This window comes from Tachypleus tridentatus, chromosome 9 (genome assembly GCF_004210375.1).
Source record: "Tachypleus tridentatus isolate NWPU-2018 chromosome 9, ASM421037v1, whole genome shotgun sequence".
Classification (NCBI taxonomy): domain Eukaryota; kingdom Metazoa; phylum Arthropoda; class Merostomata; order Xiphosura; family Limulidae; genus Tachypleus; species Tachypleus tridentatus.
Window position 1 is genome coordinate 10,334,012 of NC_134833.1, and position 19,391 is coordinate 10,353,402.

General features: G+C 32.3%; 1 protein-coding gene and 1 long non-coding RNA gene across 2 annotated transcripts; one reads left to right on the forward strand and one right to left on the reverse strand.

The window, feature by feature from the left end:
* Positions 1–5,513: 5,513 nt before the first annotated feature.
* Positions 5,514–6,859, reverse strand: LOC143224743 (ERI1 exoribonuclease 3-like). The gene has a single exon (XM_076453006.1). The coding sequence runs from the start codon at positions 6,699–6,701 to the stop codon at positions 5,961–5,963; it is 741 nt and encodes a 246-aa protein (XP_076309121.1). The 5' UTR covers positions 6,702–6,859; the 3' UTR covers positions 5,514–5,960.
* Positions 6,860–9,300: 2,441 nt separating this feature from the next.
* LOC143224746 (uncharacterized) lies at positions 9,301–18,493 on the forward strand. Its single transcript, XR_013013428.1, has 2 exons — positions 9,301–9,975; positions 16,521–18,493. It is a non-coding gene; the product is annotated as an uncharacterized LOC143224746 (long non-coding RNA).
* The last annotated feature ends 898 nt before the right edge of the window (positions 18,494–19,391 follow it).

Consider the following 19,391-nt stretch of genomic DNA (forward strand, 5'->3'; position numbering starts at 1 on the left):
TGCTTCTAACGGGAATTGTCATTTTAATCAAAAACAGAGTCAGTTCTGAAGTTTGAAATAAAACACATTCACAAATAATAATGAAAAATAATTTAATTAATAAAATAATTAACTTCAATAAAACTTAAAACCTTCAAAAAAATGTTTTGAATTTCTGTTGTTTATCCCAACTGAAATATGACTTGTTGAAATTCTAATTCTGGATGGTTCTGATACCCAATTTTGATCCATATTACTTTGTTTTCTAATGCCTTGAAACACAAGGGACACCTCCTTTTTAAAAATTCTGTATCCCCAATCTGGATTCTCCTTTATAGAGTGCATGGATACTTTTTTTTGGGAAAGGCTGTTACATGCCATGAACAAAATTGTTCAACTTTCTAGTTGCATCACACAACCATTGTAACTCCAAAGTGTTGAAATTTAATTGTGATACATTCTGTTCCACTGTGACTTCATACATGATGTGGCTGGCAGGCAGGTGACTTAGTGATTCAAAAATATTTTAATTTTCTAATTAACTACATCTCTGTCATATTTATATGAATTTGTAACTAATCTACACTTTTCATTAATCTGCCATTTGTCAACATCTCTGTTTAAAGTTTATATACAGTGAAGATAAAATGCATTCTTTGTTTCCTACTCAAATGAATGTTAATAATAGAATTAAATAAAAAATATTATGGTATCAAAGAGAATCTATTCCAAAAGCCTGCTTGTCATCACCAAAGGTTCCTGTGACTTCTAAAAACCGTAATTTTATTATTAGGGATTGTTGGAAAACTTATGTAATTCTATGAATTATTGTTAGTTTAAAAAATTTGAAATTCTATGGTTAAGGATTACTGTAAAAAGGTTTCTAATTCTAATGTTAAGGGTATCTGTAAAATTATTTTAAGATATAAAATTAAAAGAAATGCATCATAAATGTAAACTGACTGGTATGACAGGATATTTAGATAATTATGAAGATCAAAAACTGTGGTGAAACAGAAAATGAAGTCATCTGAAAGGCTGTATGAAATAAAGGTTGTCTGTACACATAAAAATTAACAGTTATAATTTCTTTAAAAACATAAAATGTAAACAAAACAGTTATACTGTGAGTAGGACACTTGAGGGATGTTAGAGAAAGGCTAGTATCTGATGATGATGAGACGGCCAGGTTATTATATTTTATTTTTTTATTCAGCATTTACTAATAAAGAGTTAAGCAATATATTTGACATCCTGAACAGCTAATAGATAGAAACAAGATGACTAAATTAATTTTGACATGGGTAATAAAAAATTGTTAAGTTTAAAATATGATAATGCTCCTGGGCCTGATAATGTTTCCCCAAGGGTTTGAAAGACTGTTTAAGATTGGATATATGAGTCACTTACTACTATGGAGAGATAGATACCAGAGGGTTGGAAGTCAGCTAATGTAACTCCTCTTATTACAGGAAATGATAATAATTGACCCAGTAATTATAGACCCATTAGTCTTTACAACAGTTGTGGGAAAGGTTTTAAAAAGTCTGTTAAAAGATGTTTTGAAAAGTCATTTAACAAACTTTAGAATTTTATTGAATAGTCAGCCTGGTTTCACTAAGGGACAAATCTTGTATTACATATCTTTTGGTATTCTTTGAATAGGTTACTGTTTATACAGATGAGAGTAAGGATGTAGATTTGGTATAACTGAATTTTTGAAAAGCATTTGACAAGGTGCCAGATAAAAGGTTTGTAAACATTGTCTCTGTAGGTGTGGGAGATAAGTTTGTAAATTGGATGGAAGAAAGTAGAGGGTTCTAACAAATAGAGTTGAGTCAGATTGGATTAATGTCACAAGTGGGGTGGTACCTCAGGGCTCAGTCTCAGTACCTTTGCTCTCTTAGGTTCACATCAGTGACATGGATGAAGGAGTAGTCAATAAATTACTTAAATATTCAGATGATATCAAGTTATTGGGTGTTGCTAACTGTGAAGAGGATGCTGCTGATTTACAAAAGGATATATATCATTTATAGAGTTGGGTAAATAAATGGTAGAAATGTTTTAATTATGATAAATTTAAGTTAGTGCAAGGTGATCATAATCTGAATTATCAGTATAATTTCTATGGAATAAACATAACAGAGTCATTACAGAAAATAACTGATCAGTCTCTAAAGACATCCAAGCAGTGTGCTATTGATAATGGTAAAGCAAATAGGATTTTAGGATGGACCTTTGAAAATATTGACACAAATCTAGAGATGTTATAATTTCATTTTAAAGAATCACTGGTTAGATCACATTTGGAGTATTGTGTATAGTCTTGGGTTTCTCACTTTAGGAAAGACATTGAATTGTTGGAAAGACTTCAGAGATGGGTAACTAGAATGGTATCTGAGGTGGAGTGGTGGTCATGTGAGCAGAGACATAAATCTTGATGTTTTATCTTGAAAAAAGAAGAGTTGAAGAGAATCAGATTGAGGTGTACAAGATTGTAAAGGGAACTGATAGTGTTGATGTATTATTTATTTACATCTCTATTAGTGAGATTGGCAGGAGAAGAATCATCTTCAGCTGAGGCAGATTTATTTTTCTGACAGGGTGGTTGGCTTTGGTTTCCTTCAGATGTTGTAGTGACAGTAAATTAAAACAAGTTTAATTAAAAGTTTGAGAAGTATATGATTGATGAGGACTAGCTTTAAATTATTTTATTTTAAGCTCATTTAGAGTGTGGAACAGTCAAATGGACCAATAGGTCCCATGTTGTCCAAAAACTTTATGTTATATAAAATAGGTTATGATTTTTATGTTATTTATCATGGCATTCTCCATTATATTTTTTTTAAGTTCATAATCCAGACAAAGGGCAGGTTTCTCATCTTGTGAAACTTCTGGTATCCTTAAATTAAGTTTACATCACAAAGTCAGTTAACATTTATTGCTGCTATAATTGTCATCTGGACTGATCATAGTTTGGCAGATTAAAGAATCTTTTTTTCAAATCAACAAAATTTACTGAAGAGATCAAATGAATTGTTTATAACATACATTCAACAATCATCACCTTTCTTCCTAAATAATATATCTCTTTCTGAAGCCTAAACACAGAGTATCTCCTTATTGTTCATAAAAACTCCATTCAGTTTTGCCTGAGAAGGGGCAAATGTTATTCTAAAAAACCTGTTCATTCATCTTTATTTTTATCATGAAGAATGTCAGTTTTCACACCACTCCTTACAAAACTAGCCACTATTGGCCTGGGCTGCTTACCTGAGGCTCCCGTCTCCTGGTCCATGGGTAGTGCTAATGTATCCATGACTGATAGGTAGTTACCCACTTTGGCTTCATTAGCTATATGATTTGTGGTTATGGTACTCGACTCACAGTCAGAAGTATGCAGATATGAATTCCCATCACAATGAACATGTTCTTTGAGGTATGGGGAATTATAACGTGTTGGTTAATCCCGCTATTCGTTTGTGAAAGAGTAGCCCAAAAGTTGGTTGTGATAACTGGCTTCCTTCCCTCTAGTCCATCACTGTCATATTAAGAATGAATAGCACAGGTAACCCTCATGTAGCTTTGCTCAAACTCATAGCTATCTAAACAATGTCTTGGTAGACTCTCTGAACTTTTCTTTTAAGCTTCTGATTATTATGTTGTTTTTTCTTGTTTATCAATTCAGTATTCATGATTCTAACCCATCTCAGTAACTTATTTCAATGGACGATCGCATGGTTGATCGCTCAGTTTTATATTCAAAAGAATTAACCCTGCTGGAACAACATGTACTTATGTTTTACAAAGTTACTCTTTCTGATTCATTGGAAGATACTCTTGACTGATTCATTCACTTTAAAAGCTCGCTTCAACGTCAGCTGCCATGTCAAACTCACACTAAGTTGACTTGCACAGTCACGGCACGCTCGTTAAGCCTAAAATATGTAAAATTTGCACCATCAAGTCTTAATTTAAAAATTCAATCTTAATATCATTTTTGTATGGTTCTGTAAGTATATTAAGCCATTACATCAACTTGTTAATCAATCAGCTTTTGTTCAAGGTATAGAAAACGTTATTAAAATAATTAAAAAATAAAGCCCTTCCAAGAGAAACCACACATTTTTATTTATTAATTGGTAAAGAGTCATCTTAAAAGAAACACTAGTTACTGGCCAAAGTTGAACTAACAAACGAATTCTGCACATCAAGGGTTAGCTGTATATTAATAGATAATATAGTCTTAACTATTAAAAAAAATCTTGCCAGTTAAGAGCAACTTTTACCTGGTTACGTGGGTGTGTGTGAATATATATACAATATACATGTGTAGTATTAACAATAAACAAAACTGATATTTTCACAATTCTTTCTTTTTAAATGTTAATTTCTCACTGAATATTTAACAGCTAACACTAGTAATAAATAATGTTAAACAATCATTGTGCAATATCTAATTAAAGCAAGAGAAGTGTAAGGATCAGAAGTAATGATTAATTTAATAAATAAAATAATTAATGTTACTTTTATGCAATGTCATAAAACACTGATCTGTTCTTATATTAAGATTATATCCTTACGATCAAGAAAGTTCCTTTCTAGGCTTTTGGAGGGTTTTAAGATGAACTTCACCAGGACTGACATCATAAACCTCACTTCTGTATCCTTCCTACATCCTTTGAAACATGGTTCACAAAATGATATGTGCTGTTAAGTTAGGTTCAGGTTGTAAACAAAAACAGTTCTGGTCTTGTCTATCATAATTTTGTAACTATTATTTATATTTTACTATTATTATTATTGAAATAAACACAAATACTGCTTTTACCAAAATTATATGTATATTTACTTTATATTTAAACACATACCTATCTTGATAAAACATACTATACTCATGAGAAATGTTTACCATTTCTTTATGAAGTATTCTTTGATGATGATACATGAAACCCACTTGAATTATACTCAAGAAGTTGAAGTATTCTCTGATGAGACAGCTGGTACAGGTATTATCTCTTTGATTAAAATAAAAATACAGAACATTTTGACATTGTTAACCTGAATACGACCTAAGAAAGTTGAAACGTTCTGTTCTTTATGTTTATTAAAGTGTTAATACCTATACCAGCTGTCTTGAGAGTACACAAGTTGAAAAACTGTTAAAGTCATCAAAGTAACCTTAAACCCAAAATTGTACAATCCAAACAAAGTCTTTAGATCTTTTTTACTTTGAAGACATAAGCACAAAAACAATTTGGTTGTCCAGTTCATTAACCTATGTGCTTCTAATGACATGTCTTATAACTTCAGACAGTGCCACTCTTCAAATAGAGTAGTTTACCTGTAGAATAGTCTGCCTTTAGGTGTGATAAAAGCTTGAGGATACATTAAGTGGAAAATAGATGAATCTTTTAGGAGACTGTGAATGGATACAGGGAAATATGTTTTGGTACAATATTTGTAGTAGACCAATAGTAGATGGGTCAAATTTCTTCTTGTGATCTCTGAGAAAAGACAACACCTATATGTAAAAGAAAAAATAACAGCATCAGACATTTAATGTCTGTGTTCTGTTTATTTTTATTGTTATGGAAACAAGGAATACAGATGAAACAACTATCTACACAATTCTATACCACAATTGTATTTACGTAAAGAAAATGGAAATTTCATATTTAAATTATTTGGTTATATCAATTAATACTATTATCCAGCAGATGGGGTAAATTGATACAAATCTTTATTAAAGACACCACCAATTAATGGTTTTGGAAGAGCACCAGCCTAGTTACTAAAATTGTGTGTTTAAAAATTAAAGTGATTCTAGAAGAATTATTATTCAAAACCACTTTGGGTTATGTTTTCTTATCTCTTTAATCAGTTTAAAGAAAGATCTATAACAATATTTTATTTTCATTACAAAATGTTCAACTCAAGAATATAACAAATCATAAAGAACAATTTTCTATTTAAGACTAAGTTGTACTTTTATTTCTTCTAAGATCCAATTTTCCATTTATTTCAAATACATGTCCTCTCTTCCCAAGTTCACCAAGTATTCTTGAAATATTTTTACAGTCATCTATGCCACTATGAAGTCTGCCAACATGATCAAGTTTAAGATAATCCAACATTTGTATCAATTCCTTTGGCCATATTCGTGTAACTTGTGCAAACGATTTTTTTATATTAATCCATGAATTCATATAAGTTGGTAAAGAAATGTCAAAATAACTGCACTGTTTTGGTAGCATTAACTTCAGATCCCAGTTACCACACGTGACAAACGCAAACTTAACTCCAGACTGAAATAATCCTTCCTCTTCTAACCAGTTATTAAATTTTTTTAGAACCTCGTCGAGATGAGGCTTCTCGTTAACCATATCTTGAATTATTCCTGTTAACTCAGTACAATATGAAGAAAGTACAGTATGTACTTGTGGTTTCACATATTCGTGAAATACTGCCTTTGTATCAAACGTTTTTGCACATACTTTAATGACAGGAAATTCTATTATTTCTTGAGGTTCCGGAGTTTTCCCTTTCTCACATGTGGCCTCAAAATCAAGAACAAGGAAATAATCAAACTTCTGTTGTTTTTCACCTTTTGACATACCACTATAACAAACTACCGAGGAACAAGTTCTAATACCACAATCGCTTCTTTCTGTTTCAGCCACTGACACAGAATTTGGTCCAGTTGTGTTAGCTGACATAATCGTTTTGGTAATTGTAAAATATTTTACACTTCCTAACCTAAGAAAAAAAAAATGTATGGATATAATAAATATTGAACTTTGAAATAGTTTCAAAAATACTATTACACCGCTTTACTGAAACTGCTAAAGCTTGCATTACCGACAAGATCGACAGTGGCGACACTTGGGAGACAGAGAAATATATTTTTATTTTGTTACGGTTTTATTTACTTGTCGTACATTTATTCCTACTATTAATTATATCATTCATGTTCAAAAGTTTCATTTTCATCATGTACTTTTATCTTTTGAATCTATATTACTAATCTACGCTGAAGTGCATGTATTTTACTGTGAAAGGTGTTTATTTTGACTGAAGATTTTATAATCACTTTGAAAGATTCGTTTTACTGTGTTGTGTACATACACTATATGGCTTAAAGCATCTGGACACCCGACCGTCACACCCATATGTGCTAGTTGAACTTCTCGTTCCAAAACCATGGGAATTAATATGAATTGATCCCCCTTTGCTGCTACTATAGCCTCCACTCTTTTGGGAAGGCTTTCCACAAGATTTTGGAACATGACTGCGGAGATTCACTCATATTTAACTACAAGAACATTAGTCAGGTCGGGCACTGATGTCAGGCGAGAAGGCCTGTCCGCAGTCGGTGTTTCAATCCATTCCAAAGGTGTTCGATGGGGTTAAGGTCAGGGCTCTGTGCAGTCCAGCCTAGTTATACCACACCTACCTCGGCAAACGATGTCTTTATGGACCTCGCTTTGTGAACGAGGGCATTGTCATGCTGAAACAAAAAAGGACCTTCTCCAAATTGTTGCCGCAAAGTTGGAAGCACACAATTCTCTAGAATGTCATTGTTTGCTGTGGCATTAACATTTCTCTTCACTGGAACTAAAAAGGCTAGCTCAAAGTGTGTAAAACTGCCCCAGACCATTATTCTTCCTCCACAAAACTACAATTGACACTATTCATTCAGGTAGATAGCGTTCTTCTAGCACACAAAGATTCGTCCGTCAGACTGCCAGATAGTAAAGCGTGATTTATCACTCCAGAGAACGTGTTTTCACTGCTTCAGAGTTCAATGGTGGTATGTTTTGTACCACCCCAGCCGATGCTTGGCATTGCACATGGTGCTTTTAGGCTAGTGTGTGGCTACTTCATGAAGCTCCCCACGAACAATTATTGTGCTAACATTTCTTCCAGAAGCAGTTTAGAACTCAGTAGTGAGTGTTAAAATTGTGTGCAGACGATGATTACGCGCTATGCTCAACAGCATTCGTCAGACCCGTTCTTTGAGATTGTGTGGCCTACCGCTTCGTGGCTGAGCTGTTGTTGCTTCTAGACGTTTACACTTTAGAATAATAGCACTTACAGTTGGCTATTTATTAGAAGTCCCATTCCTAAACATGTATAGAGTAACTGCTTAACCTTGCAAGTCCAGATATGTAAGTTCATCATAGTTTCTCTGCAACACAAGACATGAGATCAACACGTTTTCTGACTTTAAAAGGCGCATGATAGTTGATGCTCATTTATCAGCAATGTCATTATCAAACATCTGTCACAAGTTCACTGATGGTGAGAGTGGAAATAAAAATAACAACATCTACTACTAATGTAGGTTGATGATGCCAAACAGCGATGACTGATCGAACAAGATGACGACTAGACATGTTTTAATGTGCAACTATGTCTTATTACCATATGGAATTCGACAAGATCGAACACTAATTATTTTAGAGATAAACAGAAAGTGCACTATAGCTTCTGTTTCAACTTTTTTATTTTGCACTTACTTCAGTAGTCGGTTATATGCTATAAATGATAAAGGACAAAATGTTTTAACCCCCCGTGACACAGCAATATCTCTGCAGACTCACATTACCAGAAGTTGGGTTTCGATACCCAGGGTGGGTAAAGCACACATAGCCGATTCTTTATCTCTGTGCTTAATTTCAAACAAACAAAATGTTTTAAAATTTTCTATTAACTGGCAAGACTTTTTTAATAGTTAAGACTATATTATCCACTAACATACAGCTAAGCCTTGATGTGCAGAATTCGTTTGTAAGTTCAACTTTGGTCAGTAACTAGTGTTTATTTTAAGATGACTTTGTACTAATTGGGCCCGGCATGGCCAAGCGCGTTAAGGCGTGCGACTCGTAATCTGAGGGTCGCGGGTTCGCATCCCCATCGCGCCAAACATGCTCGCCCTTTCAGCCGTGGGGGCGTTATAACCCCACTGTTCGTTGGTAAAAGAGTAGCCCAAGAGTTGGCGGTGGGTGGTGATGACTAGCTGCCTTCCCTCTAGTCTTACACTGCTAAATTAGGGACGGCTAGCACAGATAGCCCTAGAGTAGCTTTGTGCGAAATTCAAAAACAAACAAACAAGTTGTACTAATTAATAAATAAAAATGTGTGATTTCTCTTAGAAGGGCTTTATTTTTGAATTATTTTAATAACGTTTTCTATACCTTGAACAAAAGCTGATTGATTAACAAGTTGATGTAATGGCTTAATATACTTACAAACCATACAAAAATGATATTAAGATTGAATTTTTAAATTAAGACTTGATGGTGCAAATTTTACATATTTTAGGCTTAACGAGCGTGCCGTGACTGTGCAAGTCAACTTAGTTTGAGTTTGACATGGCAGCTGACGTTGAAGCGAGTTTTTAAAGTGAATGAACCAGTCAAGAGTATCTTCCAACGAATCATAAAGAGTAACTGTGTAAAACATATAGTACCAGTTGTTCTAAAAGGGTTAATTCTTTTGAATATAAAACTGAGCGATCAACCACGCGGTCGTCCGTTGTAGTAAGTTACTGAGATGGGTTAGAATCATGAATACTGAATTGATAAACAAGAAAAAACAATATAATAATCAGAAGCTTAAAAGAAAAATTCAGAGAGTCTACCAATACATTGTTAAGATAGCTATGAGTTTGCGCAAAGCTACATGAGGGTTACCTGTGCTATTCATTCTTAATATGACAGTGATGGACTAGAGGGAAGGCAGCTAGTCATCACCACCAACTTTTGGGCTACTCTTTCACTAACGAATAGTGGGATTAACCAACACGTTATAATTCCCTATACCTCAAAGAACATGTTCATTGTGATGGGAATTCATATCTGCATACTTCTGACTATGAGTCGAGTACCATAACCACAAATCATATAGCTAATGAAGCCAAAGTGGGTAACTACCTATCAGTCATGGATACATTAGCACTACCCATGGACCAGGAGACGGAAGCCTCAGGTAAGCAGCCCAGGCCAATAGTGGCTAGTTTTGTAAGGAGGGGTGTGAAAACTGACATTCTTCATGGTAAAAATAAAGATGAATGAAAAGGTTTTTCTAGAATAACATTTGCCCCTTCTCAGGCAAAACTGAATGGAGTTTTTATAAACAATAAGGAGATACTCTGTGTTTAGGCTTCAGAAAGAGATATATTATTTAGGAAGAAAGGTGATGATTGTTGAATGTATGTTATAAAAAATTCATTTGATCTCTTCAGTAAATTTTGTTGATTTGAAAAAAAGATTCTTTAATCTGCCAAACTATGATCAGTCCAGATGACAATTATAGAAGCAATAAATGTTAACTGACTTTGTGATGTAAACTTAATTTAGGGATACCAGAAGTTTCACAAGATGAGAAACCTGCCCTTTGTCTGGGTTATGAACTTAAAAAAATATAATGGAGAATGCCATGATAAATAACATAAAAATCATAACCTATTTTATATAACATAAAGTTTTTGGACAACATGGGACCTATTGGTCCATTTGACTGTTCCACACTCTAAATGAGCTTAAAATAAAATAATTTAAAGCTAGTCCTCATCAATCATATACTTCTCAAACTTTTAATTAAACTTGTTTTAAATTTACTGTCACTACAACATCTGAAGGAAACCAAAGCCAACCACCCTGTCAGAAAAATAAATCTGCCTCAGCTGAAGATGACTCTTCTCCTGCCAAAAGCTGTGTCCTCTAGTTTACCAATCTCACTAATAGAGATGTAAATAAATAATACATCAACACTATCAGTTCCCTTTACAATCTTGTACACCTCAATCTGATTCTCTTCAACTCTTCTTTTTTCAAGATAAAACATCAAGATTTATGTCTCTGCTCACATGACCACCACTCCACCTCAGATACGATTCTAGTTACCCATCTCTGAAGTCTTTCCAACAATTCAATGTCTTTCCTAAAGTGAGAAACCCAAGACTAGACAAAATACTCCAAATGTGATCTAACCAGTGATTCTTTAAAATGAAATTATAACATCTCTAGATTTGTGTCAATATTTTCAAAGGTCCATCCTAAAATCCTATTTGCCCTACCATTATCAACAGCACACTGCTTGGATGTCTTTAGAGACTGATCAGTTATTTTCTCTAATGACTCTGTTAAGTTTATTCCATAGAAATTATACTGATAATTCAGATTATGATCACCTTGCACTAACTTAAATTTATCATAATTAAAACTTATCTACCATTTATTTACCCAACTCTATAAATGATATATATCCTTTTGTAAATCAGCAGCATCATCTTCACAGTTAGCAACATCCAATAACTTAATATTATCTGAATATTTAAGTAATTTATTGACTATTCCTTCATCTTTGTCACTGATGCGAACCTAAGAGAGCAAAGGTACTAAGACTGAGCCCTGAGGTACCACCCCACTTGTGACATTAATCCAATCTGACTCAACTCTATTTGTAACAACCCTCTACTTTCTTCCATCCAATTTACAAACTTATCTCCCACACCTACAGAGACAATGTTTACAAACCTTTTACCTGGCACCTTGTCAAATGCTTTTCAAAAATTCAGTTATACCAAATCTACATCCTTACTCTCATCTGTATAAACAGTAACCTATTCAAAGAATACCAAAAGATATGTAATACAAGATTTGTCCCTTAGTGAAACCAGGCTGACTATTCAATAAAATTCTAAAGTTTGTTAAATGACTTTTCAAAACATCTTTTAACAGACTTTTTAAAACCTTTCCCACAACTGTTGTAAAGACTAATGGGTCTATAATTACTGGGTCAATTATTATCATTTCCTGTAATAAGAGGAGTTACATTAGCTGACTTCCAACCCTCTGGAATCTATCTCTCCATAGTAGTAAGTGACTCATATATCCAATCTTAAACAGTCTTTCAAACCCTTGGGGAAACATTATCAGGCCCAGGAGCATTATCATATTTTAAACTTAACAATTTTTTATTACCCATGTCAAAATTAATTTAGTCATCTTGTTTCCATCTATTAGCTGTTCAGGATGTCAAATATATTGCTTAACTCTTTATTAGTAAATGCTGAATAAAAAAATAAAATATAATAACCTGGCCGTCTCATCATCATCAGATACTAGCCTTTCTCTAACATCCCTCAAGTGTCCTACTCACAGTATAACTGTTTTGTTTACATTTCATGTTTTTAAAGAAATTCTAACTGTTAATTTTTATGTGTACAGCCAACCTTTATTTCATACAGCCTTTCGGATGACTTCATTTTCTGTTTCACCACAGTTTTTGATCTTCATAATTATCTAAATATCCTGTCATACCAGTCAGTTTACATTTATGATGCATTTCTTTTAATTTTATATCTTAAAATACTTTTACAGATACCCTTAACATTAGAATTAGAAACCTTTTTACAGTAATCCTTAACCATAGAATTTCAAATTTTTTAAACTAACAATAATTCATAGAATTACATAAGTTTTCTGACAATCCCTAGTCATAAAATTACGGTTTTTAGAAGTCACAGGAACCTTTGGTGATGACAAGCAGGCTTTTGGAATAGATTCTCTTTGATACCATAATATTTTTTATTTAATTCTATTGTCAAACTTTATTTGAGTAGGAAACAAAGAATGCATTTTATCTTCACTGTAGGTAAAGCTTATGTTGGTGTAGGATAAAATAATCTTTAAACAGAGATGTTGACAAATGGCAGATTAATGTAAAAGTGTAGATTAGTTACAAATTCATATAAATATGACAGAGATGTAGTCAATTAGAAAATTAAAATATTTTTGAATCACTAAGCCACTTGAGTGCCAGCCACAGCTGATATAAAGTCAGAGTGGAACAGAATGTATCACAATTAAATTTCAACAGTTTAAAGTTACAAAGGTTGTGTGATGCAACCTAAAAATTGATCACTTTTGTTCATGGCATGTAACAGCCTTGCCCAAAAAAATATCCATGCACTCTATAAAGAAGAGTCCAGATAGGGGATACAGAATTTTTAAAATGGAGGTGTCCCTTGTGCTTCAAGGCATTAGAAAACAAAGTAATATGGATCAAAATGGGGTACCAGAACCATCCAGAATTAGAATTTCAACAAGTCATATTTCAGTTGGGATAAACAACAAAATTCAAAACATTTTTTGAAGGTTTTTAAGTTTTATTCAACTTAATTATTTTATTACTTAAATTATTTATCATTATTATTTATGAATATGTTTTATTTCAAACTTCAGAACTGACTTTGTTTTTGATTAAAATGACAATTCCCGTCAGAAGCAAAAATTTATATACACAAATACTAGTGGTAAAAGATATCAACATGCTCAAGATAACAGTATGTAACATAATTAAGACAGATCTCTGTAAGCAGTTACTCCATACATCAGAGTGTTCTATACATGTTTAGGAATGAAACTCCTCATAAATACCTAGCCAGAGTGGCTACAGAAACTGTAGTTTTTATTATAGTCACAGTTGTAATAAATGTTGGCTTTAGTAAACCAAAGGCAAAAAACAAAAAAACTTGAATTATAATAAATATTCTCTTTCCTAAAAGTATTAATATTTATACCTTAGTTTCATGTTCTGTTGTTTGTCATTCAGTTAATCACCCTAAACGTTTGTGTGTATGTTTTAAATACATGAGTTTAGATGGGAGCTTCATTTGTATGGGGGTAGAAGAACTTAAATAGCCTAGATTATCAGTTGTACTTTTGTATGTTAAAACGTTAACTGCGATAAAGTTTGATCAAATACAATAAATCCTTAACAAAACCTGAAGATGTTTTTAATAGCTCACTATTTTGTAGTTGATTGAAACAGAGTAGTTTGTAGAATTTTGCGTCACGAAGTTTTATGAATTTATCAACTGTATGAAAGGACCGTTTACAAGAAAACTGTATTCTCAAGTTTATAGTGTTCATTTAAATGTATTTAATTTAAGTGATTTACAGCTTTGTTTCGAAAACAAATACATGATTTAATGTACATTTTTAATTTTCTTTTTCCTTTGATTTTGTCGAGAGATCTGACACGACTCGTGTATAAAAGATAATTTATATCATCACAGTGTTTGTTACTGATACAAACGTGTGTACTAAACTATACATCTGTGTCAAAATTAACAAGAAGAAACTTACAATAAACAAACACTGTGCAAAACATTTTTGTAGTGGCATCACTGAATACAGCTTTCAAATGTGGTTCTAAGTTTTCCATATTTTCATATGAACTTATGTCGCGGTAGAAAGTAATAAACGCGATTAAAATCATATCCTTGTTTACTTCAGCCGTGAAAATATATTTTATATTCTCTAAAGGACTAAAAGTTTTAAAAAAATGAAGCACTTAGGGGAAATAATGAACACTTTGCACACAGTGCTTGTTTTAACTATACTTTACTGATATTGAATAGTTATTGTTTGAATCACAAGTCTCTGATAACATGTTATATACATATATGTATTTGTAACCAAAATACAATAATAACCAAAAGCACATAAAGAACTGTTTAACACTTACAGAAGTATATATCATTCAAGGATTGATCTAAACATTAAACATACAAGATGTTAATCAGTTATTGTGTTTAATTAATTACATCAGATGCTCATGATAATTAACTGGACATTTTTCATACTAATTAAAATGAAACAATTGGGAATCCAAGTTAATTTTTAATCGTTCAAGAAATATAAAATATAACATCGCTTAATGAATATTTCCAAGAGAAAGATTGTTTTGAACTATTTATCAATCAATTTCTTAGCGGTGGTTTCACTAGATATTTAGGAAATTGTGTTTCGAATATTTTAAATACTGTATTCAGTAACTAAATAAATTGTTTTTCAAAAGGATGACGTGAGAAAGTCAAAACATTGTTTTGTACTTTATTTTAATTAAAGTTTTGATATCCATACCAGCCGTCTTGAGAATACATTTTTACTTCAATTACGCGTCACGTCATCACGAATAAATAAAATGTATTTTAATTTCAAAGTCATGATCCTCGTAATTACCACATAAAAATAACAGTTTTACGACAAAAACAAATCGATAAGTGGAATCTACTATAACAAAATAATACGCATTTAGATAAGGGGAACTCCCAGTTTCCTTATTTAAAGTTCAATAAATGTACAAGTAGAATTATATTGGAAGTATAGCATTGTTTCGTTGTTTTTAACGAAAAACAGTTTACTGGTGTTCAGTGAGGAATTGTGTTCGTTTATGTTGATTTTAGGCATGTTTCAGCTTGAATAATACACGACTGGTTTGTTAGTTTTATAATATGGCAGTCGTTGTACACTGGACGAGTAAACACAAATAATGAAATATCGTTCGCGAATGCTTTGTGTAATGTGTTTTAGGAGCCTATTAAAGGTCTTCTTTAACCAATTCAATAATAAGCATATATCGTAAAAAACTGAACTTACCAAGTAACTCAAGTTGAAGCGCTTTTAACTTGTAATTTGTCATATTATAATAAATACTGTTGTAAATTACATTTTTAATGTTGAAATTTAATTTGAGCTAAAGGACGCTGATGGTCTTAATGTTGAAGTTAGGATAAGAAGGATTAATAAAATAGAACACGAATACCTAAAAAGTTCTTAGGATGTGATCTAAAATATTCTATCACTAGATTACAGAATATGTTACTAGTTAACTAGTGAAGTGTATAGAGTGATTTCAATATAGAAAGTGAACTATTGTGTTAACCGGCGTGGTCACTTTTTATAAGTAAGTTAATTTCCATTACACTAATGAACGTCATACGTAACGTAGGCCTAGAACAATTTACAGAAGTGTACAAATGTTCGAGTATTTAAAACAAGAAAGAAATTAATTAATTTATTATCGTCATGCGTACTATACATTGATTTATTTTCATCACATAACTTAAAATAATAATTTATTATTATTACAATAATAAGTGAAATACTTAGAATAGTTCTTTATCATCTGGAGGAAGAAACACAAAGTCAAACATATGTTAATCAATTTGACATGAACTGAAAATGGTTGATGGTGCTCTGGGGAGAATAAAGAAGACTCATTTTCAATATATATATTTTTTCATTTTTCACTTTGATTTGATTGTTGAAACAATAAAACTAAACACCTAAATATAGTTTTCAATTTCCATTTTAAACGTTCAAAACTGATTTTTGATAACTGTAACTTTTTAAAGAGTTGTTAAATAAAAAATATATTACATTTAACAAACAAACGGCTACATGTGGTAGAATAAGTGTAAAAATATTTTACAAATGATTATCAGAATAATATTACGATCTACTTTATTTTTTCCCGACAGTTTTTAACCTCAATTTCAGTTTGAAAAGTAAATTATAATTTTTAGTGATTTCATGAATATCACAATATTATTTCGATGTTCACATGTGGTTTGCTAATTCGGTAAATTAAATAAGTAAATATATATTTACGGTGGTTGTCTAATATATCTAAATATTTCAGTACAAAATTGAAAAGGAAAACATACTGTTTTTTTCTAGGCGATAGGAAGCAGAGTATGAGAACATTTCAGAAGATATAGGTGGTCTTAGTAAAAAGATAAACTGGTCATGAGGACATTTCACAAGAGATAGATGGTATTAGTGAAAAGATAAAGTGGTCATGAGGACATTTCACAAGAGATAGATGGTCTTAGTGAAAAGATAAATTGGTCATGAGGACATTTCAAAAGAGATAGATGGTCTCAGTGAAAAGATAAACTGGTCATGAGAACACTTCACAAGAGATAGGTGGTATTAGTGAAAAGATAAACTGGTCATGAGGACATTTCAGAAGAGATAGATGGTCTTAGTGAAAAGATAAATTGGTCATGAGGACATTTCACAAGAGATAGATGGTCTCAGTGAAAAGATAAACTGGTCATGAGAACACTTCACAAGAGATAGGTGGTATGAGTGAAAAGATAAACTGGTCATGAGGACATTTCAGAAGAGATAGATGGTCTTAGTAAAAAGATAAACTGGTCATGAGGACATTTCACAAGAGATAGATGGTATTAGTGAAAAGATAAACTGGTCATGAGGACATTTCAGAAGAGATAGATGGTCTTAGTGAAAAGATAAATTGGTCATGAGGACATTTCAAAAGAGATAGATGGTCTCAGTAAAAAGATAAACTGGTCATGAGAACACTTCACAAGAGATAGGTGGTATTAGTGAAAAGATAAACTGGTCATGAGGACATTTCAGAAGAGCTAGATGGTCTTAGTGAAAAGATAAATTGGTCATGAGGACATTTCAAAAGAGATAGATGGTCTCAGTGAAAAGATAAACTGGTCATGAGAACATTTCACAAGAGATAGATGGTCTTAGTGAAAAGATAAATTGGTCATGAGGACATTTCAGAAGAGATAGATGGTCTTAGTGAAAAGATAAATTGGTCATGAGGACATTTCAGAAAAGATAGATGGTTTCAGTGAAAAGATAAACTGGTCATGAGGACATTTCACAAGAGATAGGTGGTTTTAGTGAAAAGTTACTTGATATGAAGGACACTTCCTGATGTGTTTCTCATGACGTTACATGAAATATGGAAGGCTTTTGCGCTTCATATCGCAGTGATCTTTTCTATATTGCAAATGAATTTATCACGCATATAGCTATAACTATACTCAGACACTACTAGAAGGACAAATACATGTAACAGATAAATATTTTCTTTTAAACGTGCCTATTCTTTGATGAGGAACATAAGTTTAAGTAGTAAGGTTTATCCCTCATCAGTGTTGCTATACAGATAACTTCTAACTCTTTGTAGTGTTATTGCACAAAGGGGGCAGCAGTGTTTAACATACTAAATCTTCAGTTATAACATTACTTCTAACCCTTAGCAGTGTTGCTACACCAGGGTGAAGCATTATTTTACTTCATGGTCTCCAGCAAAACCAGATAATGACCAACCTTCAACAATGTGGACACAAGATGAGGAGGGGAGATATATTAGTATTATTCTTTCCAAATATATATATGTATTATATATAATTTCAACTTTAAAATATCTATTTCTCTAAAACTTCCTCACTTTTAAAACAATTCTAGGTTCTCTGTAAATTTCATAATTAATCAGTTGTGTTCAGGTTCTTTGTAAGGAGGTACAGGGAAATTATTTTCTTCAGAGAAGAGTTATGGAGACACTCTAGACACTTATGCTGTTAGATACAGTAATTCTTTAAGCCGACATCTTATCGCGGGACATGTTAATAAACATGTCTTGTGATAATGTGTGTGGCTTTAACATCTTGTCGATTTTAAAAGAAATGTTGCCACGTTTTATTGCCGAACAAAACAAGCAACGACATTTCTCATGTATTTGTATTAATATTTAATTGCTTGTGTTTTTTTTTTGGCATACGATTTTCATCTTGTCGAAAAGTGCTAAATTATTTATTAGCAAATATACATCAGTCAAAAATGTTTGCCTTTTTTTGTTCGATTAAAGGTCTTTATTGAAATTGTCGATAAAATGTCGTGTCAATAAGATTTCACGTGTCATTTTATTGAAACATTCCCCTCCTGACAACAAAAAATTGCTGAGATGTCGCTTCGACAAGGAAAGATGATGATCGAGCAAGACTTTAAGCGTAAGGAAAGAAACGTTTGATGTTTGGCGTTACCTTAAATTAATTTAATGTTGCATTTGTTTGGGGTGTGTTCTTAATGAATATATTTAATTCTTCACTCTTTTTTTTACCCCTAAATATTGTATTGCAACACTGCTTAAAAATTAGATTCGATTCGATGTAAACAGACAACATTTAAATGCTACTTAAAAGAAACTGCGTCAACTTTAAACTGAAAAAGACCGGTACTTTGTTACGGTATAGAACGTTTTTCTTCAAGAGATTCAATTCGACTTCAAGACTATTTTTTAAAGTGCCTGGTGTTTAGTTTTTTTGAGCTAATTTTTTTGTACATAAACAACATATATGACGATCCTAACTCTAATAGATTTACTTTGCAGATATTAGCACAAAACATCTTACAATATTCATCACAAAATTTCATCTAACCACGAAAGTTACACGCGTATCTATACTTTTCATTGTTAACATACTAAACGTAGTTCACGATCCTCTCTCGTGATTTGAGTTTTTACACCATTGTACTTGTTAATTACTTAAGTGAGTTTTAAGTTTTTAGAAAAACTAAATATTAAGGTTTATTTTTCCTATGACATTTGTGTTATGATGTTTTTTTTATCAAGTACTAATCGTAACCATGGTTTCACATTCATGACATTTACAGTGGTTCTTTCATGTTTTCTACTGAATAAGCGGTTCGTTTACGCACCTTTTATAAAGCTATAACCCGAGGTTCAGTTGACCGCGGTGGACAAGGCAGACAGCTCAATGT